The sequence below is a fragment of the Gobius niger genome, assembly GCF_951799975.1.
Source record: "Gobius niger genome assembly, chromosome: 17".
In the NCBI taxonomy this organism is placed as follows: Eukaryota; Metazoa; Chordata; class Actinopteri; order Gobiiformes; family Gobiidae; genus Gobius; species Gobius niger.
In genome coordinates, this window is record NC_136868.1 from 14,431,458 (window position 1) to 14,457,824 (window position 26,367).

Below are 26,367 nucleotides of genomic sequence, written 5' to 3' on the forward strand. Positions count from 1 at the left end.
CTGCAACTCTTTGAGTGTTTGTGAATTCTTTTGATGTTTTTCTAAGCCGTTTTCCTGTTTCAAAGGCACATGCTTCATGTTCAGACACGCTACAACTGTAATTTGCAGTGCCAGGGTGAATCAGCTACGACTCAAATAATAAATATATTTTGAACTTTTAGGCTTGGGCAGACTTCATTGATCCAGGGGGTAAATAGCTTTGACATAGGCTAATACAATAAAAATCTGGGAAACCTACTAAAATATTTTATAAAATGGAACATTACAAAGTGAGATGGTGAAAATGAGAGCAAAACAGGTACATAAACGTGTGTTTGTTTTTTTGTGTTCATTCATTGATACAGCTTTATTTGATAACAATGAAAGAGCTTAGTTTGCCTGTACATCTGTATGCACCAGGCTAATTCCGCGCATGCGCAGCTGCACACACGTGGGAGACAGAGGAGGTCCATAATAAGGTCCATCCACTCATCCTGTCCCGTGCCGCGCCGTGCCTAACTCAAACCACGCTCACTTCATTGAGAGAGAAGCTGAGGTTTCCCCCGGGATTAGTCCGTGGTAAGAAACACCAGGAGGAAGTGCCGAAGCTGCTACATGTAAGTTAGCTGAACTCACCCACAGTTTGTGCCGATGCTATTGTCGTTTAGCCGCAATAGCTTTTCCTTTGCAGAGTAACTTGCTGTAGTTTGTTTGTGTAGCACTTGTAGCCAACCTCAAAACAACATCTTTTAATCACAGTTACGGGGTCGATTTCATGTTTTTTCACATAGAAACAAAATCTTTTCTGTCGCTTGGGATGCGTGATCGGAAAGCAATAACTGAACAGTGAGTGGCATTTTGGGGGCATCATGTGGTCATCATTGAAAAAAAAAAAAGAAGCTACATTTGCATAAAACCTGTCAAATTAACTGTATTCAGAAGTAGGAATGGGCGAAATGGCAAATGAGTACATAATATTATTACATAAATATTACACAAATACACGATACCAGCCCAGATATTGATCAATCTTGATTTGATCTTTTTCACTCTTAAGGGGAGACACTACAGGCAAAACTCAATTTTTTCAGTTTTCAGGTTTTGGGACAAATTGGTCTCTGAACATACAAACTTTCACCTGGAAACCAAAAATATGCCTAATCTTCACAATAACATGTTTAAATATTGCGCTGATTCAATGTCCCCCCATAGACTTATATGGGACAACACAATTTCAAGGGCCTTTTTCTCAAAACACATTTTTCTGTCATTGTGGCGACACTATGTCCCCGTCAGTCGGACCTAAAGACTTCAAATTTTCCAGCCTCGGACTGAACAATATTTGGAAGATTTTTTCAGAGGGATTTTTTATTATTTAATCCCTAGCCCCATTTATTGAGTTTTGAAAGTCAAAAAATAAGGCGAAAATTAAATTTTTACACATTTTTCCACTAAAAAACAGCTTATTTTAAAACTAAACAAGATATCCAAAATCCCCTCTGAAAACGTCTTGGTAACTCATTCATCAATAAAATGAAACCATAAATTTGAATGTAGCTCAATCCATTATTCAGATTTCGTCGCCAAAAAGATGGGAAATTTGGGGCCTTTTTAGGCATAAAACACCTTGTTCTTATATTAAAGGTAAAATGACAGAAAACTTGCAATGTATTTTTTTCTCACATTTATGCCAGTGATCGACAGCAACAGTTTCAAATTGATATCGTAAATTTAATTTTTTCCCCCTATTCACCTGCAGTGTCAATAAACAAAATCAATCTTTTCCACTGCAGAGTTCACATAAAGATTTCCCTTTGCCTTCCTTCCATGGATGTGTGGACTCCCCCAAACTCCTGTTCTTGGAGCCACATGATTATCTGTTGGCTGCAAAGGCTCATGACTGTGATTTCGATTAAATTTCGATTACTTGCACAACCCCATAACCTGACATTGAAACTGCATAGACTGTGAGCAATAAACAAACAACGAAAGAGCTGGATCAACTTTTTGAGACAGTTTTGTGCTTTTTAACCAATAGTGGGTGGAGAGTGCTGAATACCTCACTGACTATGAGCTCATCTTGACCTGACTGGCCTGATCAAAGGTCACATTTAGGGAGGTCAGGAAAGCTGCCGCTGCTTTTTTGCCCTCACCCGTAACACACAACACCAAAAGGCACTATCAGCCAACTCTGTATTCCTGTGTCTTAAGCGTCTTAAGTTTTTAACAAGCTTGTTTTTCTGCGTTTTCCCAGTGATGGCTGTGGTGCGGTTCTACAGTAATGAGCCTGTCCGGGGGCGGGCCTTGCAGAGGGCAGCCAAGCTCTACCCTCAGCTGTCCATCACCACCGAGCTGTGCTACAACGTGGAGCTCTCAGGTCTGATAGAAATGTATCTTATGGAGAGCATGTACTGAAGTGAATTTATAGACAAAATAATTAAGGAGGATTAGGAAGAGCTTTTTTTGGTTGTAATACCCTGTTTTTATTAGTTCAAGATAAAGGCTTGAATTAACCACTCACTGATGTTTTCACTCTGAATATTCAATTTGTTGAGACTAATTTCCATCTGTCTAAAGTCTGGTACAAAGCATCTTTTCATATGTTGATTAAGGCTCCTGTACATGTCCCTGTCAAATAAATAAAATAAAATAAGATAATAATTTTGAATAATTACCAGCACCACCATCCTTTCATTAGGGCTGCACAATATATCGCAAAAAAAATCATATCGAGATATTAGGTGATGCAATATTTGTATCACAAGAAGTCACAATATATCGGAACATCACTAAAGTCTTCACCTGACTGAGATAGACATGTTTTTTTGGTGCAGACTCAGCCAAAAACAAACAATACATTGAACTTGTAAATGTGTGAAAGTTCAGTTTTAGTTAAATATTTACTAATTTGATGGTCCTGATGTAATCTTTCTAGTTTTCTTTTGACGCAATTTGCTGAAAAACTAGTTACATATCGCGTTGAAATGGTTTTGTGAAATATCGCAATAATATCGTTATCCCGATATTGCACGTCCGTGTCTAGGGCTGAAAGATATATCGTATCGATATCGAGATATGAACATTCAGGATATTTATATCAAAAAAGCAACGATATATCGTTATTGTATTGATATCGAGATATGAACATTCAAAACATTAAAATCGAAAAAGCAAGATATAAACGATATAGATTTTCATTAATAAAACTACACTCTTCTGTATTATGTTTTTATTTTTCAGAAAAATGCCTAACCCATAGTTATATCGTATCATATTGATATCGAGATATCTGGCATGAATATCGCGATATGAAATTTTATATTTCAATATTTCATTTCAACCAAAGCTAATTTTACTATTGTGATGTAACCTCTTAACCCCGACCTTCACCAAGGGCATTTTCTCGCACATCATTTGAAAGCTAAGACCTTCAAAACTCGAAAATATTATTATTATTTTTTTTTGGGGGGGGGGGGGGGGATCCGTCACATTTTTGTCATGTTTTTGTGGCTTTTTTGTTGCATTTTCATCCTTGTTTTCCTCACTTTTCTATCACTTTCCTGTTGCTCTTTTGCTATTTGTTGCTATTTTGTTGCACTGACACTGTTTTCAAGAAGCTTTTAGATTTTGATAAAGCCAAACTGGAGAAAATGTGCTTCAGGTGGAGGTTAAAAAGTTAAGTAAACCTTGCTTGTTTGAATTACAGGTTGTGAGTGTCTAAATAAAGAAGAGCGAGAGATCCTGCTCTGGTTGTTCCGCCCTCTGCAGCAGCCCCAGCCCCTGTCTGATGAATCCAGTCTGACAGAGGGCAGTGGGGGCACTCTTGTGGAGATCGGGCCCAGGTAAGAGGAACACGTGACTTCGAATAAAAATCGGGAATCAAATGTCAAAAAGTAAAATGTGACTGGCAGAATCCGTTATGCTTGGTTTCAGCTGCTAGGTTTGAGTTAAAATGATAAATATAGAAAAGTAAACAGAGCCCACTGCTGGATTACTAGTAAAAACATCTTACACACTTGAGCATCAGGATACTTTTGAGTGAACGCTCCAGTATTTTACATTATAAAGTCATTGTTTTATTACATCACTTATTGGGAATTTGTTGCAGTATGACGGCATAATCTCAATCTCAATTTTATTCAAACAGTAGGTTTTAAAAGCAAAAACCTTGTAATGTTTGTCTTTAGGCTGAACTTCTCCACCGCCTGGTCGACTAACGCTGTGTCCATCTGCCAGAGTGTCGGCCTCACCAGTGTTACCCGCATTGAGCAGTCCCGGAGGTTTCTTATCAGGGTTAGCAGATACTGACCAAACAAAACAACATACTGAACGGCTTATACTCTTTTCTTGGACTGAATCTGAATTGCCTTTCTGCCTTTTAGCCGGTAAATGCTGATAACGGAAACCCTGAAGAGGACGTAAAGAGGCTGGTTGAGTCTTTGTACGACGGTATGACCGAATGCATCTATCAGAGTCCAATCACATCGTTCTCTGTGGAGGCCAAACCGCAGCCTGTTTTTGAGGTGGATATTTTGGGACAAGGACGAGCAGCGCTAGAAAAAGCAAATGATGATTTAGGTAAGATTTTAGTCAATCAAGGCCAATGCGGTCTCTATTGTTCGGCCCACAGCATTTGTCGCTCCCTGTGAGGACATTGTTGGAGGAAGTGATGTCAGCTGATGTGTGACTTTGGTAGTTAACTTATTAAAGTCACAAGACAGAAAAGATGTCCCTCATCATCCCACACATGCACTCACTAATTAGTGCTAAAACGTTCAAAGCTCCAGCCACTCAGTTTCACTTCAATGACTACAGGCAGACGGCAATATTGTAAAAATGCTTTTCCTTGTGATATTTATATCATATTAAATAATATTGTAGCTTTCTTCTATTCCTTATTTCTGTGTTGTTTTGCCATCGACAGGCCTGGCCTTTGACTCGTGGGATCTGGACTACTACACATCGATGTTTCAGCAAAATAAAAGAAACCCAACCAGTGTGGAGTGCTTTGACCTGGCTCAGTCCAACAGGTGGGATTTGTAACATTGTCGTGACGAGAGGTCGACTGATATGGGTTTTTCTAAGACCGATGCTGATTTTTGGGGATTTTTATTGGCCAATGCTGATATGCTGGGCCGAGATTTCCAAATGTCTGGTCTATAATCCTGTAAAAACTATACTGGCCACTCCAGCAGTGGCTGATTTTATTTTATTACTTTAGGGGATTCAAGCATAGTTACTATCCCAGCTGTGATTACTTATTATTAGCTTTAGCATCCTGCCATTAGCACTAGCATCCTGTTGCAAGCTGTGGCATTTTGTGCTGCGATCAAAAATACAATTCCGGAGTTTAAAACTAACTCAGTGATTGAATTCTCCTGATTCTGTGCTTCAAAGTGACACACAGCATGTCCATATTCACTGAGGTTTAGTGAAACTTTTATTCAACAAACTTGTAGCTAACCAATTTTCATCGCTATGTTTCTTCCCTTGAGGCCTCGGGGGTTGTGGGAGGTCTCAATGCAAAACAGGAAGTCTATCCCTTTCGGTCCTGGAGACATTGGCTTTTTTTGGTGCTAGATCGGCCGATAGCCGATATTGTTAAACAGGGCAGGGCGATATGGCCTAAAATCTATGTAAATGGTAAATGGTCTCAACTTGTATAGCGCTTTTCCACCTACATTAGGCACTCAAAGCGCTTTACAGCAAGGATCCACTCACCCATTCATACACCAATGTATGCAGACACTGGGCAATATGGGTGAAGGGTCTTGCCCAAGGACACAACGACAGTGTACACTTTCAGGAGGTGGGAATCGAACCCCTGACCTTCCGATCATGAGACGACCTGCTCTACTGTCACTGTCACTACTGCCACTGTCGCCCCCCTATGTCATGATATAAAAAAGAAACATCACGATATATATATGACAATATAATTGACAATGGACAATTTACTTCAAAATCCCAGCCTTACGCCTATTGGGAAGATTAATTGAGTGATATTTTATCCTTTTTTTTTTTCTTTAATAGCATATTATGTGTATAATGTATATCAGTCGACCTCTAGTTGTGACTCCTTTGTAATATTTTAACGAGCACGGAGGTAGTTTTTGTGGCTTTATATCCTCTTGCTATTTCGCAAACTACAAAGGCTAAATATTGATAAAGCTGATAACACAATGTGTATAATGCCCAATGAATTAATCAAACACTAGTAACATAAATTTTGCATTATTTTGGTGCAGGAAAATACTTTTTGTGATTCTGAAACCTGATAATGGCCACACCTTTTATGAGTGCTTGTTTCTTTTCGCTCGTGACTGTTGTTTGTCAGTGAGCACAGCCGTCACTGGTTCTTTCGCGGCCGAATGCTGATCGACGGACAGGAGCAGGCGGACACTCTCTTCAGCCTCATCATGGACACACAGGAACACACCAACCCAAACAACATCATCAAGTTTTGCGACAACAGCAGGTGAGAAACAACAGTGAAATCATGATTACTCCAATGATATTTACTCAAAAATATCTGTTAAAATACTGCATTTTATTAATTTTATTAATTGTATTTTCTGCACTGTATATGTGGCTGCAGTGGTATCAAAGGGATGCAGTTGGACTGTCTCTACCCCAAAGACCCGTCCCAGGCCAGCTTGTACGAGACGCGGAAATCCCTCAGACACGTCATCTTCACTGCAGAGACGCACAACTTCCCAACAGGTAAAGATTTTGTTTAAAAACTGTCTTCCGATCTTTGTTTAGATCTCCTTGTTTATAATCTTCATAGTTGTTGAGAAGACCAATAATTTGCAATGTCTACTTCCATTTAGGTGTTGCTCCGTTCAGTGGAGCCACTACGGGCACCGGAGGTCGCATCCGAGACGTCCAAAGCGCGGGGCAAGGGGGTCACGTGATCGCAGGAACAGCCGGCTACTGCTTTGGAAACCTGCACATTCCAGGTCAGAAATGACACAAAATCCGTAACATTATGTGCAACATTTATTTTACATGATGCTTATTGTTACAAACTTTAGGCTACACCCTGCCCTGGGAGAGCAAAGGTGAGGGGTGGGAGTATCCTTCCAGTTTCGCCGCCCCGCTGCAGGTGGCGATTGAGGCCAGTGATGGAGCCTCAGACTATGGCAACAAGTTTGGAGAGCCTGTCCTGTCAGGTATGTAAAAACAAACATGGGACTATAAACAGTTCCTCAAATTAAATTTAAATACTAGCATTTGTTTTATGATGGATCATTTCATCATTGAAAAATACCTCATAACTACACAAGCAAACATGTGTTTTTGCCGTGAGCGGCTCAGCTCTCCTAAGACATGACCGTAACTTTACCGGGAGTGGGTACGTCTCCAGCTCGTCTCCATGGAGATGTGACTAAAGGCAGTAGAATTGAAGTTTTAACCAGGTTAGGTCCTCATCCACATCCATTCCAGTATTTTTCTGTTTCGAGCTGGTCAATAGGAGCATGTTTTGCACAAATGGCAACACTATAGTGCAAAATGTTACGCAGTGTCCCTTTTAAGTAATAAATAGTGAGTGAATTTTGGATTTGTTCAGGAGAATGAAAAAAAAAACATTTGGCTCATTCTATGGTGCTGTACACATCAAAACATCAGTGCCCTTATTAGTGCCAATGATTTTCACAATCTAGGGAATAATCAATTGACTGGATTATCAGCTGCCTCCAATTTTTTGTTCAGAAATTCTGTAAGTTTTTGCTGTGAATTTAGGATTTTGTCACACTTTTGTAAATAGAAACTAAAAGGCTTTTGTCAGCAGCTGTTTGCATTTTACATATTTTATTATTGATTCCTTGGCTTAAAAATATCTTGTTTAGGTTTTGCCCGTTCCTTCGGCATGCGTCTGGCCAACGGCGAGCGTCGCGAGTGGATCAAGCCGATAATGTTCAGCGGTGGGATTGGCTCCATCGAGGACGACCATATTAAGAAAGAGGAGGCAGAGATGGGTAACACTTCGAACACTGAAAGATGTTTGCTCAGACGCTATTTTTATCAGAGATGATCAAAGTCTCAGCTGTCGATCAGTGACTCACCGCTGCCCCCTGCTGTTTCTGTCAATTAGGGATGGAGGTGGTGAAGATCGGAGGCCCGGTGTACAGGATTGGTGTGGGAGGAGGAGCAGCTTCATCTGTGCAAGTATGAACCACAAACGCATCACACACAGCAGCGTACATACATGTAGCAGAATAGGTTTAGAATCTTGAATTTAAAGCTAATGGTAAATCGGATTGTAGTAATTTGCCGAAAAGAAACCCGGTGTTGGAGAATCCGTTCTATTTTAAGAGCGCTATTGTAAAAGATTGCCATATGCTGTCCATTCCAACACCATTCATGAATTTGTGGGTATTTAATCTATGGCTTTTTAACTCCCACTCAAATAACTGCATTTGACCGGTACATTGATTGTGTTGATGGCTCCTCTTTTCAGGTTCAGGGGGACAACTCCAGTGAGCGGGACCTGGGTGCGGTGCAGAGAGGAGACGCCGAGATGGAGCAGAAGATGAACAGAGCCCTCAGGGCCTGTTTGGAGCGAAGTGAAGGAAACCCGATCTGCAGCATCCACGACCAGGGCGCCGGAGGAAACGGTGCAAAACTCACTTTCTATTAACATGTTGAAATGGCGGTGACGAGATAGATAAAAACCCAAAAAGAAATCAAGGGGGGGTATTTGAGCTCTTTACCCTGTTACAATATTGTTCTCTCATCGTGTTTTGATCTACTTGCACATCTTTGAGTTATCCTTGAATCTTCTCCAGTGGCTATTCTAAACTCTACAGAAGCTCCTCCTGAGGTTCTACTATCCACCGCTCAATCTTTTGCTAAGCTTAACCTTTCATGGAGAAGTAAAAACACTCACCATAGCTTCATGACAGCAGTGCTACTATGTTTTAATGACTATAATGCAACAATGATGAGCTACGTTTATGTTTACTTCAAGTTCAAGTTTCAAGTTTAATGGTTTTGTATAGCCCAATATCACAACAGAAGTGTCCTCACAGGGCTGCGCCAAACACTAAGGCAATAAAACAGAGCAATAAATATGACAATTAAAAGTTCAGGTGAATCCAGGCAAATATAATGTCCAATAGGACGTAGCGACGAGCGGTGTGGGTGTCCCCCGTCCTTAGACTCTCCAGCACGGCAAGGAAAAACCCGGCAGGAGAAAAGAGAAACCTTGGGGAGAACCACAGAAGGAGAGATCCACTCCCATGGACGGACAGGCTATAGAGACCCAGGGCCGAAGGATCCCTCAGCAGACGGGCCAAGATTGCAGACCGTCCAGTCCTCAGATTCCAGAATGCAGGGTTCCTCCGTTCACCCAGGTTCCTCCTACTTGACGAGATGAACATGGGAGAAAGTAGTTCATTGGCAACCAGAGCGTGTGCACATGAGAGAACACACCCACGACATGTGACGCAGCACATCAGGTCACATGGCCTCACACACGGCAGGCTGTGCTCCTTTTTCTTGCTCTCCCCCGCGCGTTTCAGTCTGCACTCATATATGTGTCTTTACTTAACCTGGTTGTAATTTCGCATTCTCTTCTTTTGTAAGGCGCCTTGTGTACGCAATGCGTGGTATAAATTAAGTTGCCTTGCTTTGCCTCATAGCTCTGTGGTCTGAGCACGACTGACGGCAATGTCACCGTTTTTCCCCGATTTAAATACAGTTGTGGAATGCATTAAGCATGTTTATGAACTAATGTGCAGATGGCGCTGTTAATGAAAAAATCTCGAAGCAATAATTGGATGAGGACAATGGCTGCTTTTCGGAATAGTGATTTTCATGTATTCGGATTGTCAAAAGCTTAATACAGGGTGTAGCCTTCATCCCAATTTCCAATACTTACTTTCAAAACTGAATTTCTACAATATTTTCTTAAATGTGTTTTATGCCTTGACTGTACTGCTTTCTGCTGCACCTTGGCGAGGTCGTCATTGTAAATGAGAATTGGTTCTCAGTTGACTTGCATGATAAAATAGAGAATAAAAAAAGGATACTTATCGAAATTGACTAAAAGAGTCTTTGTCGACTAAAACTCACATTTAGAAATGATTCAAATGTGACTAAATCTAAAAGCTTGCAGCAAGAGGACATTGATTTTTTTTCTCTCTATTGAAACCGCTGCGAGGTGAAGGAGAGCGAGAGGAGGGGTGAGTGGGAGGGGCTTATGGTGATATCACTTGAAAAACGAGAGCTCAAACTACTGTATATTCTTAAAGCCGTTTTTGATCAACATCGCATTTTCTATCCAACAAAGTGTAAGATGGTGATAAAGATTTCTGTAAAAAGCATAATACCCCTCTAACATTATTGTAATGATAGCTGACTCAATATAGACCAAAGTAGAAGAACGTGATCTACTGCAGTTCATCCCTAGACGGTTCAGGACGGGCTTCACGCTGCCTAGGACTCTGTGGTGATGGCAGTGGGCTGTACCACTGGAGGAAACTTGAGAAGCAGCAGCACAACAGACACTAGTGACATGGAAGCAGCAAAAATAAAGTGGATTTAATTGAATGAACCTGAACTGGTAGATGGATAGAAAAAAAACTCACCATCTCACCAACATTTCAGGTAATGTGCTGAAGGAGCTCAGTGAACCGGCTGGAGCTGTGATTTACTGCAGCCGATTCAAGGTAATCACCAGTGGTTTCATTTACAATAATTGAAGGATTTAAGGCCTTACTGTGTTATAATGAATTTGATTTTTCCTGTAGAAAGGTGACCCGACGTTGAGCGTGCTGGAGCTGTGGGGGGCCGAGTACCAGGAGAGCAACGCGTTACTGCTGCGTTCGTCCGACAAAGACTTCCTGGAGAGAGTTTGTCAGAGGGAGAAATGTCCTGTCGATTTTGTGGGGAACATCACAGGAGACGGCAAGGCACGTCTCAGCCCTGATCAATAACTTCACATTGGTTTTGTTAAATCAATTTTGTCTTATGTTGAGAGCTTATCGACCGGTCTTCAGATCTTTATGCCCTTTCAACGTCAACAAATGTTTATAGATTTAAAGTCCAGGTTTTATATTGCTATGCCACGCGAGCAACTGAAGAAGATTGGCCGTCTGTGTATATTTAAGTCTTTATGTCCCTGTAGATTATACTGGTGGATGATGGAGAAGGCAGAAGTGAACAGGCCAATGGGGGGCGCTGTCCTGTTGACCTGCAGCTGGAGTGGGTTTTGGGGAAGATGCCGCAAAAGGAGTTTAAGATGGAGCGTCTGAGCCTGAAACACAAGCCCCTGGTTCTGCCCGAGCAGCTCACAGTGAAGGAGGCTCTCCACAGAGTGCTGCGACTGCCGGCCGTGGCGTCTAAGCGATACCTCACCAACAAGGTCAGTGTGTCCCAGTGTGTGCTTTAGGTAATTACTATTTTAAGGGGAAAGCTACGCACCCAAAGCTAGTTTATCATGGGCGCTCGTGGCTACTTTGACTTGCTTCATAAAACATTTAAGATGTTTCGCACAATCAAGTCAAAATATGACCAGCTTCTGCTATTAAGAGTCCCAAAATGGAAACCACATAAAACATTTAGGGTTCACTCGAGCCTGGCACAAATGATTGCTTAAACCGTTTTTTGTTTTTTACGGTTGTGTGGCAGCTATTCTACCTGATGTAGCAAATACATGCTGCAGATCTGCCATGATGGTTGTTTTCTGTTTTAGAGCTGCTCAGTCATATCATTGTCTATGGCCCCATCACCCCCCTAACAAAGTACTTTCACCGCATCATGAACTTTTTAACTTTGTCGGAATACATGATGTTTTCAGTCTAGATGTTTCTGTACAGCCTCAGGGCCAACAACATTGACTTGAGGGCTGCACAATTTTCTCAGGTTTTCAATTTCTGCAGTAAACTTGGTTGAGATTAAAGGCACTAAGCAAGGCAAGTTTCTCTGTAGAGCACAATTCATACACAAGGCAACTCAAAGTGCTTCACAGTTGCATAAAATAAGAAGAAAACAGATCAAATCAATAAAAACATCCATCCATCCATTTTCTTCCACTTCTCCGTTTCCGGGTCGTGGGGGCAGCTGTTGGAGCTGCCCAAATCACATTGCACCATCCCCTATGGCTCCTGCAGGTGGTGGGTCCACAGAAGGACGGCCTCATGGTTCTAGCGGGGCCTGTTGGTCTGATTAGGGGCTTCTGAACCGCTCTTTGTCTGACCCGACACCTAGGACCTGTTTGCCATGGGAGACCCTACCAGGGGCACGAAGCCCCCGACAACAGAGTTCCCAGGATCATCCGGGTGCTCAAACCCCTCCACCACGTTAAGGTGGTTACAGTAAAAGGCAAGAAAAAAAAATACTTTGTCATATGCATGGGCAAAAATAACTGTTTTCAGAGTTGAGGCCTGTCTCACATCCTCGTGAAGACTGTTCCAGATTTTAGCTGCATGAAACTGAAACGCAGCCTCACCGTGTTTATTATTGACTCTGGGAACCACCAGGAGACGCCTCCCTGAAGTTCTCAGGGCCCCGAGATGGTTCATACGGCTGTACCATGTCAGAGATGTCACTATGCTATACTATGAGTTTTTTTTCTAGTAATGGAATACAATAAATTTTGTCCTCTTTTAGTGCAACGTAAACTCAGACATTTATGGGGGGAAAAAGATGACCCTGCAAGTTATGAAACATGCTCATAAACTTGTCCCTGTGTAAAGAATTGTGGCGCATTGTTTGTAATAAATATCAGGTATTAAGTGCACCCAGTGAGAGTTTTGTGTCACTTTAAAAGGGATTACGTGTAATTTCTCTCTGCTATAATGGAACATCTCTGCACAACAAAGTTTCTGAAGTGTCTCTGGTTGTTATATTGGCAAGTAAACTCCTCTCAAATAGAGTGTTATAAAGCTTGCTAACCAGAAGAAATTACGAAATCTTTTGGATGAGAGGCGAAACTTGCATTCCCTTTCTTCTGAAACGGTTTGGTACTAACACAACGGTATAGATGAAAGCTGTTTCTATTCAGTCTATTCAGTTCAACACCATATTGTAATTCCTACATGAATGACGCTCTCAGTGTCTTGATAAAACATTCTGGTTCCTCTGTGTTTTCAGGTGGACCGCTCTGTGACGGGTCTGGTGGCGCAGCAGCAGTGTGTGGGTCCTCTGCACACTCCGCTGGCCAATGCCGCTGTTGTCGCACTCTCTCCGTTTGGCCTGGAGGGTGCAGCGACAGCCATTGGAGAGCAGCCAATCAAAGGTCTGGTCAGTGCTGCTGCAGGGGCACGCATGGCAGTGGGAGAGGCCCTCACAAACCTGGTGTTTGCCAAAGTTACTGACCTCAAGGCAGGTTTTATTACTGAGTTTAACTGCGTCATTGTGTTATATTTGCTGATTTTTCTTGTGTTACCTTTGCATTCACTTTGCTCCACCAATTTTTACATCATATTAGTGAAAATGTACAGTTATTTCAGGGTCTAATCTGGTGGTGTTTTTTTCTAAGGATGTGAAATGCAGTGGGAACTGGATGTGGGCCGCCAAGTTGCCCGGTGAGGGGGCCTGTCTGTGGGACGCCTGCAGAGCCATGTGCGAGGTCATGGGGCAGCTGGGAGTGGCCATTGATGGGGGTAAAGACTCGCTGAGCATGGCTGCGAGAGTGGGCCAGGAAACCGTGAAGGCTCCAGGTAATTTCTTTGGTCCATTAGTGCTTGTAACATATGAGATAAGTCAAGCATCTTAAGTAGTTTCCTCCATCAACCCAAAGCTTGCACCATAAGCAAGTCCTACCGCTTGTCCGTCCTAACCGTGAACCTGACCGTGACCGTAAGTCAACTTAAACATGAATATTTAGATCAGTGACTAGGGGTGTGAAAATATATCGATTTTGTGATATATCGTGATATTATCCGGGGCGATACGATACATTTTATTCCGATATAGATGCTTTTGATGCATGAGATCGGTCATTAATATCCGTGAGGTAGCAGTGCTCTATTGATTTCAGTCAGTTGAAGCCAATAATGGTCAAGAATAAATTCAGAACAGTAGAGGGCAGCACTGCAATATACATACTATATTGCTTTTCATGACTATTTTATAAATAGAAACCAGATTAATTTGTGCTTGATTAAGCCCTTTTGAAACAGGACTGTGGTTATTCACTTATTAATTTAGGAAAAAGGGTTGCTATGCACATGAAAACAAATCTAGATCTTAAATACTATGTACAAAAAAGGGCTATAAATATGTTTCTTGAAAAAAACGCAGTGTATCGTAGGCTATTTTTGTGCAATATATCAATTATCGCAGTATCGGCGTATCGTAAGGTTATTGTTATCGTGAGCCATGTGTCGACTTGATTGTATCGACTCATGAGGTACCCAGATTCTGTTATATCCAACTCCACATGAATCAGCATATTCTTTTTTTATATTTTTGCTATTTGTCCACTCGACAAACTTCAGGCTTATGTTTCCTGTGCTCCATTGTTAGTGACTCCATTGCCTCCATTGGTCACTTTAAGACCCTTCTGTGAACTTGCATAAAATAGCAGTGCCACCGCCTTTAATTGGTGTTTCAATCGTTGATCGTTGAAGGAATATTGTACCTCACTGGGGCCTTCCTGGCTAAATGAGGATTGAATAAACTTCCTTTCTCTACTGCTTCTGTTTCAGGGGCTTTGGTCATTTCTGCGTATGCTGTTTGCCCTGACATCACTGCAACTGTAACTCCTGATCTCGAGGACCCAGAAGGGAAAGGTACGACACGAGGACTGTAATACGCTGCTCATCCATTTCTTTTCCCTACAATAAGACTGTAATTTTCTTCTGTAATGCTGCCTGCCTCTCTCTCCTGCCTCTAGGCGTGTTGTTGTGGGTTCCTCTGAATCCGAACCACCATCGTCTGGGAGGGTCGGCTCTGGCTCAGTGCTACTGTCAGCTCGGCGACTGCTCCCCTGACCTGGACCAACCGCAGCTCCTGTCAGCCTGCTTCAACACCACCCAGACGCTCATCACCGGTCAGATATCTGACACTTTGCAAAAATAATATACGCAGCTTACTATTAAGGATTTGTTTTAAAAATGAATAAACAAATGGCTATGATGTCATCCGAGGTTCAGGTTTCACTGGGGTGACTCTGCCCCCTGGTGGGTAGTTGTTAAGCATGCATTTTGCACATGGAGTCTATTGTTTAATGGAATAATTTACCTTTGCAATTGGGCTTTAAGCAAATGGTCATACCACGTTTCATGAAATATATATTAGGAAATATGTGTGTGGTTTTCTAAAATTTGATTTTAGGTTTTCTAAGTAGGGCTGGGTACCGTTAAATGGTTTTCGATACCAGCTCCTATATCAGCATATTTGTCACTGGATACTAGAAAACTAGAAAACAGAACAATAATGTGTGGAAGATCTACAAATATCAGATTCATCTCCAATGTCCAGAAATGTTTGGAAAAATGGGGAATAATGTGGGGAAAAAATAGGAAATTTGAGAGAAATTGTGAAAATAAGGAGAAAAAATTGTGTGGGGAAAAAAAATAGGAAGAAAATGTAGAAAAAATAGGGGGAACAATTAATGAATTTGGTTACAAAATGAGTGAAAATTGGGAAAATATTTGTTTAAATAAAATGAGGGGGAAAATTGGGAAAGCAAGAAAAAAAATGGGGCAAAAAAATAAGAACAAAGTAAATAGATAAAGATGGGTTCACGTTAGGGAAAAAAAAAAAAAAAATTGGGCAAAAATATGTAATGTAATTTGGGCAAAAAAATATTTATTTGAGCTGAAACAACTATGTCACTTTCTTTAATGCTGTCCTGGACCGACAGCATCAAAACTTGGATCTACAGATTAAAGATTTATTTTGCTGTACCTGCTTTCAATACTTTGATTTTTTTTCGATGCCAGTAGTACCTCACTACCTTAACTTTAATTTCGATTCCAGACTGGCATCGTTTAACGGTACCCAGCTCTATTTCAAAGTATAACAGGAATAAATATTCGCATGCTAAATGTCTCGTTTCAGATCGTCTGCTGAGTGCTGGTCATGACGTCAGCGATGGAGGTTTGATTTCGTGTATTTTGGAAATGGCCTTCGCTGGAAATCGTGGGGTTGACGTTGATTTGGCCTCTCACGGAGCTGGACGTGAGTAACAGTTATCTTGATTCATAACTCCTTTTTTTTTTTTTTTTTTTATGTTTCCACTTTTTCCTTATTTCTCTTCAGTGATGGAGTTGCTGTTTAGCGAGGAGCTTGGTTTGGTCCTGGAAGTTTCTCAAAATGACGTAGAGGCGGTTTGTCAGAGATACACCGCCGCAGGGGTACAGTGCCATCGGATTGGAAAGACCTCCGGATTTGGGCCTGACTCACTGGTTAGACAAAATGAAGATTTTAGATATACTGTATCCCTATAAAAAACATGAATATGGCATTTGGTTCCTTGGTAGTTTTTCTCATCAGCCACAACCTATGTCTGTTTTCTGTTCACTGTAGGTCCGATTGCGTGTGGACGGACAGGAGGTGCTGAACGAGAGCCTCCCTAAACTCCGAGGGGTTTGGGAGGACACTAGTTTCCAGCTCGAGTGTCTTCAGGCCAATGAGGGGTGCGTCAAACAGGAGGAGGAGGGTCTCGCCAAGAGGACACAGCCGTACTTTAAACTCACCTTTGACCCCTCAGAAACTCCCACCATCGAGCAACTTTGTAAGAAACTCAACACCTTCTTGTATGTGTCAGTGTTTCTGCTGTTTTCTTATTAAAGGTGTTACTGATGAAATGATTGACGTGCTTCAGGTGAGGGACTGCCTCGTGTGGCCGTGGTGCGAGAGGAGGGCAGTAATGGAGACAGAGAGATGTCCGTTTCTCTCTTCATGGCAGGATTTGAGGTGACAGACAGTATTATTTTATACACAGACATTTCAAAAGATAAAACATTTAAAATGTTTGAGGTCCCAAAAGGAATGTGTATTTGCCAGTTATGCCACAATTATGCAAAACCATTCGCTTTGATATTTGTCTGCAGGTGTGGGACGTCACGATGCAGGACCTCTGCTCTGGCTCTTTGACTCTGGATCGTTTCAAAGCAGTTGTTTTTGTTGGAGGATTCAGTTACGCCGATGTCCTGGGATCCGCAAAAGGCAAGATGCGCTAACACCGCTTCTCTATCACGATCACTATCATTCTGAAATAAATCACACCCGTTTGACATATTTAATTGTGTAGGTTGGGCTGCCACAGTTGCATACAACGCAAAAGCCAAAGCTGAATTTGACCGTTTCCGGCAGCGAAGTGATACTCTGAGTTTGGGCGTGTGTAACGGCTGCCAGCTCCTCGCTTTGTTGGGCTGGGTCGGGGCGATGGACAATGGCACAGGTATAGGCTTAAATTGTAAAAGCAAAACTAAGTCTCTTTAAGAGACCAATGTTTGAATATTGTTGGCAAGTGGAAGGCCATAATTAACAGCTTCTTAGTTTGTGTACATTATTGTAATCTTCTGTCTCCTTTGCAGCCTCTGACGTGGTGCTAACTCACAATAAATCTGGGAGATTTGAGTCTCGTTTCGTCAGTGTCGGGATCGAGACCTCCCAGTCTGTGTGGCTCCAGGGCATGGAGGGGTCAGCCCTGGGGGTGTGGGTCGCCCATGGAGAAGGTACAATCATTTTACTGATAAGTACTGTATTCTTACATTGTTGTAACTTCATTTCAACTTGCCTGGAGTTATTTTTGTTTCACGCTTGTTTGAGTAATTCTGCATATTCAGCCTGACTGTCAATAGCTCAATACTCTCTGTTCTTTTCTGCTGGATAATTTAGGATCTTTAAAACACCACATTCATATCTTCACTCAGGTCTGATGCAGTTCTCCAGCCCCGAGGCTCTAGAGCAGATAGTGTCTGCCGGTCTGGCCCCCGTGCGATACCTGGACGACGTGGGACATCCCACTGAGGAATATCCGCTGAACCCTAACGGCTCCCCGCGGGGCATCGCCGGTCTGTGCTCCTCAGATGGCAGACACCTGGCCATGATGCCCCACCCTGAGAGGTGCACCCTCGGGTGGCAGTGGCCCTGGGTCCCGAGGGACCTCAGGACCTCACTGAAACCGTCCCCATGGTTACGGATGTTCAACAACGCAGCGGCCTGGTGCAGCAACACACTCTTGTGATGAATCTATTCGTTTTCTATTCTGATACGTCCATGTACTTAAACTTTTCTACGATCTTTTTATTCTAATCTGGTTTCCTACTAAATAATAATAAACGGTTCTTCTAATGAGCAGTGTCATTGTATTATATGTCGATACCTAAATGAAAACAATCCACACTATGGAAGCAGATCAAAAGAGAAAAATACATAGAGGTAATAAATATGTTTTTTATTTACACATAAACACTTATTTACAAAAATACAATGATAAACAGATAAGACATTTCTTGTTTTGACCCAGTAATTTGAGATGAAGTTGAATAGTAAAGAAAAGCTCAAATTAAATATTCTAATTTTACTGGACCTTTAATGTAAACATGCCAACCACCTCAACCTCCAGGTGCCATTTTATTATAAAGTACACACATTTATTGCAGGTTATAGCGAGTTCCCAATGACTGTGCGAGTTGTTGCCACATTTGCAGCTTGCCCTCTCTGTGGCGCCATCTGCTGGTTCACATTGACGACGCAGATCAACACTAGGATGACCACCACCAGATCATCCAGGACGCCCAGCAGCCCACACAGGGAGGGGTCGGACTTCACTGACTCTGGAGGAGGGGAGGAGATGGACACGGCCATCCCAATGCAGCACAGCGCCACTCTGATGAAAAACAGCCAGAGCAGCCCTCCCATGGTGCCCAGGCTCCGAGTTACTATCTGCAGCAGGAGAGGGGCGTCACGCAGGTACTCTGATATCTACAAGGGTTGGGGGAAAAGTCAGTAAAGTGAACTAAATGTCCACAGCTGCAAGCCAAGACAAATATATAATGATTTCACTTGTTAGATAAGATCGGGTCATCATGTTCACGAAAATCCTATACTTCCCCTTTCAAATGGGAACAGGGTGTGTGAGTGTGTATCAAGTGTCACAAGCTGCCATCACTTTGTAGGTTTTACTGGAATGTTCTTATGCAACAGGCTGTAAAAACCAGCCCCATTGTGAAATTAGAGTTTTTCCCACTGACTCGTCATGTTTTATCTGAGCTTAGGACCGGCACAAATAATACACTAACCACTTGTCCCTTGAGGTTCAGTGCAAGACTCGTTTATGAAGCAGCGACTTTGCAGAAAACAAGGCTTTGATTGTAAAAGAGGAAATTGATATAAATCACTGACCGTTCTCGGAGCTCCTGAGTAGCGTCTGTTGTAGTCGGTGATTTCTCCTAGAACTGCCTTTGACTGTTGATCTGAGCGGCTTTCGCTGAACAAATGGCACAGCACACTGACCTGTAAAAACATCGTGATTAGGAAGGCTTTTTAATAAGATACGTTTGAAAAATTGAATGAATATTTACAACGCTGTGAAAAACTCCTAAGACCATTTGAGTGCAGATGCAGTACTAAGTAACTTGTTTAATAAATCCGTTCCGTAGTCCCTCTGGGGGTAATACAAGTGTTAATGGAATGATTGGGGGGTCTTTCATCTCTCCCCTCTTGGCCAGAAATCCACAATTCCGACTGCCTACGGGTCGGAGGCCCCAATACACACTAATAGAATCACGAAGAAGTAGCTAACAGGCTAACGGGCAAAGCTGACTGCGGGGCTAGTGCCACTTAAACAGTATTTACAGCCAGGTTTGAGTGAAAAAGTCATCTCTATTGTGTAATTGGATGTACAATATCCCTCTCTCCCTTTGTCTTTTCTGTCAGCGTAGTATTTACCCTCACGGACAATTAATGAGTGAAAAACCGCAACATGCTACGACACCTGCAGTGGCGCTTGTGGCCTATAGGGGCATGAGTTACTTAGTACTGCTTTAATGTGCAAAAATGTATTTAAAAATGCATATTATGTACTGTAGGTCTCTGGTGTGTAGACAGTTTAGTCTGCTGAAGTTATAGTATCTTCATAAACTCCACAGCTTTGGAAATCAAAAATTATGTATCTATTATTTATGGATACAAAAAACTCTTGAGTCATACACAACGCTTAACCCCGGCCTTAACCAAGCACATATTCTCCAGTTTTACCCAAATCTAAAAGCTTCTCGACTGGAGCTCACACCATATACACCAGTGAAACGCCTACACAATTCAACTAAGCTTCTTCCTTGTTTTTGTTATCATATTTTAGTCGTTTTCATCACGTTTTTGACGTTTTTGTCACGCTTTTGTCATGTTTTCATCACGTTATACTTTTTTTTATCATGTTTTTTCACGTTTCTTTCACATTTTGGTGTTTTTGTCACGTCTTTATCACATTTTTGTAAGAAAAAAAAGAATATTTTGTCACGTTTTTCACGCTGTTGTCATGTTTTTTGACATGTTTTTTGTCAAGGCATTTTTGTTTGGCATTTTGGCCGCATTTAGGTTTTTTTTGTGTTACTGTGATCAAGCCACAGTGTGACCAAAAAAAAAAAAAGCAGCAAACAATGAGGACAAAACCGTGACTCTTATAAGGAGGACGAAGCTAGATTGGTTTTGAAGGGAGAATCTTTTACCCCTGGATGTGGATGGAGGTGTTTGGTTTATATTGTCTGTTTAATTCTAGCATTCTGCAGCTGTTAAATATTGTCTTGAATCGGCTGCGCTGTGCAAAGTTTTAATCCGTACCTTCTGTCTGCATAGAGGGCAGCTGATCGCATCCAACCACGTGCCGTGTCTCCAGTACGTGATCAGACAAGGTGCTGCGGCAAAACAAAACACGGTCACATTCAGCTTCAATAAAAGCGCAATAAAAGTGTTACTTCACTATGTAAGCGTGCAATAACTGAAGAGCACGAGTGAGGTAAGTAGGGCAGGTGAAGGTGACACGGAAAGAATTAGAGTGCTTGACCACACCTAAAATAATGTACTACAGCCTGTCATATAAAGTTGCAATCTCTTCCCGTAGATCTGTGTGTCTATAACAGAACAGCAAAATACTGGGAAATTTCCTTGTTGGTAAATGTGTTATTACTGAGCTTAGTCTTGTTTGATTACACATGACAAATGCTGAACGGGAATGGGGGGAACACAGCACGTAACATTGTAGTTGAGTAACATGCTGCTCTTTCAATTCTAGAATAATTCTAGGGGGCAACCGTGGCACAGATGGTAGAGAGGGTCGTCTCATGATCGGAAGGTCGGGGGTTCGAATCCCACCTCCTGAAAGTGCACTTTGTCGTTGTGTCCTTGGGCAAGACACTTCACCCACATTGCCCCCAGTGTCTGCGTACATTGGTGTATGAATGGGTGAGTGGATCCTTGCTGTAAAGCGCTTTGAGTGCGCTTTGAATGCCTAATAAGTTGAGACCATTTACCATTTAAAACCTTCTTTTTTTTTTAGACATTACTGTGATCAAAGAACATGCACTCATTTCCGTTTATATATTGCATTTTATTTACATCTAAAACCATCAAATCTACATAATTGTTGAACCTCCTCATGTATAAATGTTACTGAAAGTAGTTAAGGTATGTTGAGGTAGTAAAGTGACTGCTTACCACAGAATATATGGCCGCAGTTTGTCTGCACAGGGAAAGATGGAGTCTGCAGACACACTGGGCACTGGAAGTCTCTCTGGGCTGCCGGAACGCACGAACTGGAGTCCTAAAAAAATGTATAAAAATGTCAATTAATATTATTTCTATGGCACCTTTCACAGACAGAGAAGTCACAAAATGCAAAAGAAATACAAAGTACAGTTACAGTCACATAACATGATGGTCATTAAGCAACCCTTAATCTCCTGGAATTAAAACGCTTTCTGAAACAAATAGGTTTTCACTTTGCTTCGAGCCAAACTGAGTGGGCCCTGATTGACCAAAGCATTAATCTTCTAGAGCGCTTTACTTTATTGTTCGTTATACGTTATTCATGACAGATTTCGTACATTAGTCATCACACTGGTGGACGATGAGCTACACTCTGGGGCTGACAGAAGGAAACTGGCTGCCAATCTGCGCCATACACTTACCCTCACATCACTTCCAGACACAGTGGGTGTAGGGTTTTGCATAAGGACACATGGTATGCAGTGATATTATAAGACTTGCTCTTCCTCTCTGCTCTGTTTCATTCATACTGTGTTGGCTTTGTGGTATCGCTGTGATTGTTAAATGTCACTTTTGAATGAAATAAATAAAAATGAAAAAGTAAAAAGAATTGAACTGCGTACCTTGTTTATGAGAAAACCATTCTACCTGAGCCACTAAGACGTAATGAAATAAACATTTGATTATGTTAGCCGTTACCTTATGGTGGGCCATGTGTGCTGATGTTGAACTTGTCAAAGATTTAGATGAAACTCTCTGACCCCGGACCCCTGCGTCTTCAAAGCATCCACACGAGCTGCAACGTGACACAGATGAACATTTACGTAAACACTGCTAGTCTGTCGGTGAGATTAGAAACGAAAACTACTGTGGATGCAGATGAAGAGCGGTCATCTCATCGTGTTGGAACAGCAGCATTTCTAATCTCTAAAGTGTAGTTTTAAGATGTTTGGGTAAAAGTCTTGAATAGTTTGACCTCGGTGAAACCTATTATTTAGCAAATGGATGAATATTATTGTCATATAGTTATAGTTATTTAGTTCTTATAGTTTGATAGTCTTAGTTGTTATAGTTAGTATAAACAAGCTATTTCTCAACCAAACATCAAGCATGTCTTTGCATATAATACAAGTGTGGTGAACAATGCCAGGCCCGTGGGCAAAATATTGGCCTCCAGCCAAGGATCTCTGGTCCCCCAATGTTTTTTGAAATATTACTTTAAAAAAATAAATAAACAGGTATTTATACTCTCCACATCCGAGAATAAATACCTGTTAAAGTACACCAAGAATGTTGAAAATATCCTGTGGCAACCAAGTGAACTTGCCTTCCCCTGCAATGGTCTGGTTCAGATGCATTTGGTCTGTAGCTTGTAATGAATATCTATAGTCAGCAGGTTTGTCTTGTCTTACAAACTTGCATCACATCATTATAATACAATATGCTATGACTTACCTGGTTGGTGAGGCGCGTGAGTGCATAGTAAGGAAACCGAGGCTGGAAAGCTGTAGGTCTTATGTGTCTCTCAGCTGGAGTTGAATTCAGCCGAACAGCATCACTCAACAAAATAAATGCACTAACGGTTAATAATCAACTAGTTCTGTTGTCAATACAGAAGCCCTTATTATGCTCACGCCACCACTTTTATTACAAGTATAAACCACATGGAAGAATACAGACACCGGACACTTCTTTCTGACTCTTTATAAAAGTCTTATGTTCTAATCACCTGATGCCTGATAAATGCCAAAAGTTAAACAACAAAAGTAGGTTAGGATTGTGCTCGATAATCATTTACTAAAAGTTTACTCAGCCAGCTGTCTGCTTCCACACATGCAGACGTGGGAAAGAGATACCATGACTCAGGAAATATACAGGTTTCATGAAATATATAGTAGGCACATTCCACATTTAGCAAAAGGTGGCATCTCTAAATGTATTTATTTTTTCCCTTTTTTGTTCTTGATAAGGTGTAAAAGTTATAATTCTCACTAAATGACTTTAATTCAGCTCTTTATTTAGGCACTAACCATAGGGGTGTTGGTTCAATTCAATTCAGAATCAAGTAATATGTGGCTAAATACTATGATGTGTATTGTCATGTATTGCATATCAATTGTTTTACCATTAAGGCCATTAAGGATGTGTAAAGTGGCACGTACTGCAGCAAATTAGCTGCTTATAAATGATTAACAAAATTGAAAATGCTTGGCGAAAACGCTAAGTGAAATTGCGTAAAAGTTGAAAAGCTACTATTTGATCATGTCTTTGGTAAGATTACGCTAGTGCTGTCAGAAATATCACAGCAAACATTTACTTCAGATCAGATGAAGCCGCTGAGCTCAGGGTCATTTAAAAATAGCCGACCTGAAAGAGTGCAGGACCTGGGATGAGGGTAACTGGGGTCCTCTGATAAGCCACGAGCTACACACAGTTAACAGACACACTGCCCCCATCCCGAAAGAGCAAAGTCCAGGTGCAGGTCAAATCCATGCTGCCCCGAGTCAACACGTGTGTTTTAGCACATGATTAGAATATACCTCTGCAATTCCAATATACAGGCAAAATAAAATCAGGAATATGTGTAATCAATGTATTATGTAATACAGTTATTGACGAGATATCAGGACTGTCAGCAAGGTTGCTTAGTTTTGATTTTATTTAGGGTTATTTGAGTTAAGTATAAAAAAAGGTTTGCAACAGGAAAAGGAGTGAATTTGCACTCTCAGAAGGAGTAGGTTGAGGATTGCTGAACTTTTGTAGACATATGTGAGCAATCATGTTACCAATACCCGGTTTGCATCTAGTAATAATGAAAATCATAATAGTAGAAATAATAATAATCCTTATGGTTATTTATCATGTTTGTGTTCTTAAGTTTTTGCTTGTTTTTTATGGTTTCTTCTTAGGTTTCTGCAATGAACGGCACATGGGAGTTTCTTGGTAATATTATAGGCCCTTTTGTCTGTGCTTACATAAGCTATTTGTCCCTGCATGTTTGTTTTGAATGTTATTGTTGTGTCCTTTTCTTTATTTAATTTTTTTTTTTCAGGACTCCCACTCAAACGAGATGTCACGTCTCTTTTATGGGTTCAATGAATAAATATATCAAAAATAAATGTTCAACACCCAGTAAACACATTGTTTATTCTTTTTTTCCCCCCTCCCTCAAAGCATTTTTGGAAGCAATCTTGTCCAGCATCCCAGAATGTTTCCACGATTATAAGATAAGATAAGATAAACCTTTATTGATCTCACAAAGGAGAAATTCACTTGTTACAGTCGGCGTTCAAGAAGAAGAGTGCAGCTGATACAGAGATTATTGCACATGTTACTTCACAGTCTTATTGTACAGTCTGACAGCAGTGGGGATGAAGGCTTTGCGGTAGCGCTCGTCCTGCACTGAGGGTGTCTCAGTCTGCCACTGAGAGAGCTGCTCAGCTCTTCTACAGTCCCGTGCAGTGGGTGGGAGGTGTTGTCCATGATGGAGGTGAGCTTGGCTAACACCCTCCTGTCCCTCACCTCCTCCACAGAGTCCAGGGGGCAGCCCAGGACGGAGCTGGCCCTCCTGACCAGCTTGTTCAGTCTGCTCTTGTCCCGCTCTGTGCTGCCCGGGGCCCAGCGCACGGCAGCGTAGTGGAGAGCAGAGGCCACCACAGAGTCATAAAAAGTCCTGAGCAGAGGCCTGCTCACTCTGAAGGACCTCAGTCTCCTCAGAAGGTGGAGGCGACTTTGGCCCTTCTTGTACAGGGAGTTGGTGTTGTGGGACCAGTCCAGTTTATTGTTGAGGTGAACACCCAGGTACTTGAAACTGTCCACCTCCTCAAAGTCCTCCCCCTGGATGTTCAGTGGCGTGTGCGGTAGTGGCTTCCTCGTGAAGTCGATCACCATCTCCTTCGTCTTACTGATGTTCAAGCACAGGTGGTTGCGCTCACACCAGTCCACAAAGTCTATGATGACTGACCGGTACTCCAGGTCGTTCCCCTTAGACACACAGCCCACGATGGCGGAGTCGTCGGAGAACTTCTGGAGATGACAACTGTCCGTGTCATATGGCCTTTGACACTGAATCTTTTCTCTTAGTGCTGCCCTTTAACCTCTTACCACCCGATTTAACTGAGTGCATCTTCTCCAGTTCGGCTTTACCCAAATCTGAAAGCTTCTCGACTGGGGTTTACAGGCTATAGGCCTTTGTGACGCCTCATTTGAAAGCTAAGACCTACAAAACCGATCGTAACATTTTTGAAGCGCTTTCTTCCTCGTGATCTTGTGTCTTTTTGTCGCGATTTCAGTTTCTTTTTCTTCGCTTTTGTCCTTATGTTTTTATCACTTTTTGTTGCTCTTTTGTCGCCTTTTTGTTGTGTTTTTGTCACTTTTTTGTAGTGTTTTTGTCGCTTTTTAAAATTGTGTTATTGTTGCTTTTCTGACACGTTTTTGTCGCTCTTTTGTTGCTTTTTTGTGGCTTTTTAAACACTCTTTTTTTGTGTTTGTCGCTTTTTTAAATTATGTAATCGTTGCCTCACTGGCAGGTTTTTGTCGCTCTTCTGTTTTCATCCTTGTTTTTGACGCCATTTTGACGCTTTTTTCAAGAAGCTTTTAGATCTGAGTAATGCCAAACTCTGTCCAGGTGGATGTTACGAGGTTGATAATAGATCCAGTGCTGCAAGGAAATATTACAACAACAAAAGTGCCATAATTTCCCGTAAGAAATAAGAA

The 26,367-nt window shown here is 41.7% G+C and overlaps 2 protein-coding genes across 3 annotated transcripts; one reads left to right on the top strand and one right to left on the bottom strand.

Annotated features, from left to right (window-relative positions):
* The first annotated feature begins 431 nt into the window (after positions 1–431).
* Positions 432–18,242, top strand: pfas (phosphoribosylformylglycinamidine synthase). 2 transcript variants are annotated; one of them, XM_079575305.1, is made up of 28 exons: positions 432–596; positions 2,234–2,356; positions 3,686–3,821; positions 4,167–4,272; positions 4,362–4,557; positions 4,904–5,009; positions 6,317–6,457; positions 6,578–6,702; positions 6,813–6,941; positions 7,017–7,154; positions 7,833–7,961; positions 8,078–8,151; positions 8,444–8,600; positions 10,594–10,655; positions 10,737–10,898; positions 11,114–11,350; positions 13,081–13,311; positions 13,469–13,649; positions 14,640–14,723; positions 14,828–14,983; positions 15,997–16,116; positions 16,198–16,343; positions 16,465–16,672; positions 16,763–16,854; positions 16,992–17,106; positions 17,192–17,341; positions 17,478–17,618; positions 17,817–18,242. In XM_079575305.1, exons 2-28 carry the CDS (start codon positions 2,236–2,238, stop codon positions 18,128–18,130), a joined length of 3,957 nt encoding a protein of 1,318 aa, XP_079431431.1. In that variant the 5' UTR covers positions 432–596; positions 2,234–2,235; the 3' UTR covers positions 18,131–18,242. The 2 variants fall into 2 exon arrangements, with proteins under 2 accessions (XP_079431431.1, XP_079431432.1); XM_079575306.1 differs by having other exon boundaries at positions 432–558.
* A 97-nt stretch (positions 18,243–18,339) lies between these two features.
* LOC306977378 (E3 ubiquitin-protein ligase RNF170) lies at positions 18,340–23,132 on the bottom strand (the record flags this gene model as incomplete). Its single annotated transcript, XM_079575679.1, has 6 exons — positions 18,340–18,870; positions 19,291–19,401; positions 20,728–20,801; positions 21,601–21,706; positions 22,351–22,447; positions 23,107–23,132. 6 exons carry the CDS (start codon positions 23,130–23,132, stop codon positions 18,550–18,552), a joined length of 735 nt encoding a protein of 244 aa, XP_079431805.1. The 3' UTR covers positions 18,340–18,549.
* Positions 23,133–26,367: the final 3,235 nt, after the last annotated feature.

Coding starts and splice junctions, on each gene's coding strand:
- pfas (XM_079575305.1), top strand. CDS start 2,236: ATGGCTGTGGTGCGGTTCTACAGTAATGAGCCTGTCCGGGGGCGGGCC. Junction 3,822..4,166: donor CTTGTGGAGATCGGGCCCAG/GTAAGAGGAACA, acceptor GTTTGTCTTTAG/GCTGAACTTCTCCACCGCCT. Junction 4,273..4,361: donor CCCGGAGGTTTCTTATCAGG/GTTAGCAGATAC, acceptor TCTGCCTTTTAG/CCGGTAAATGCTGATAACGG.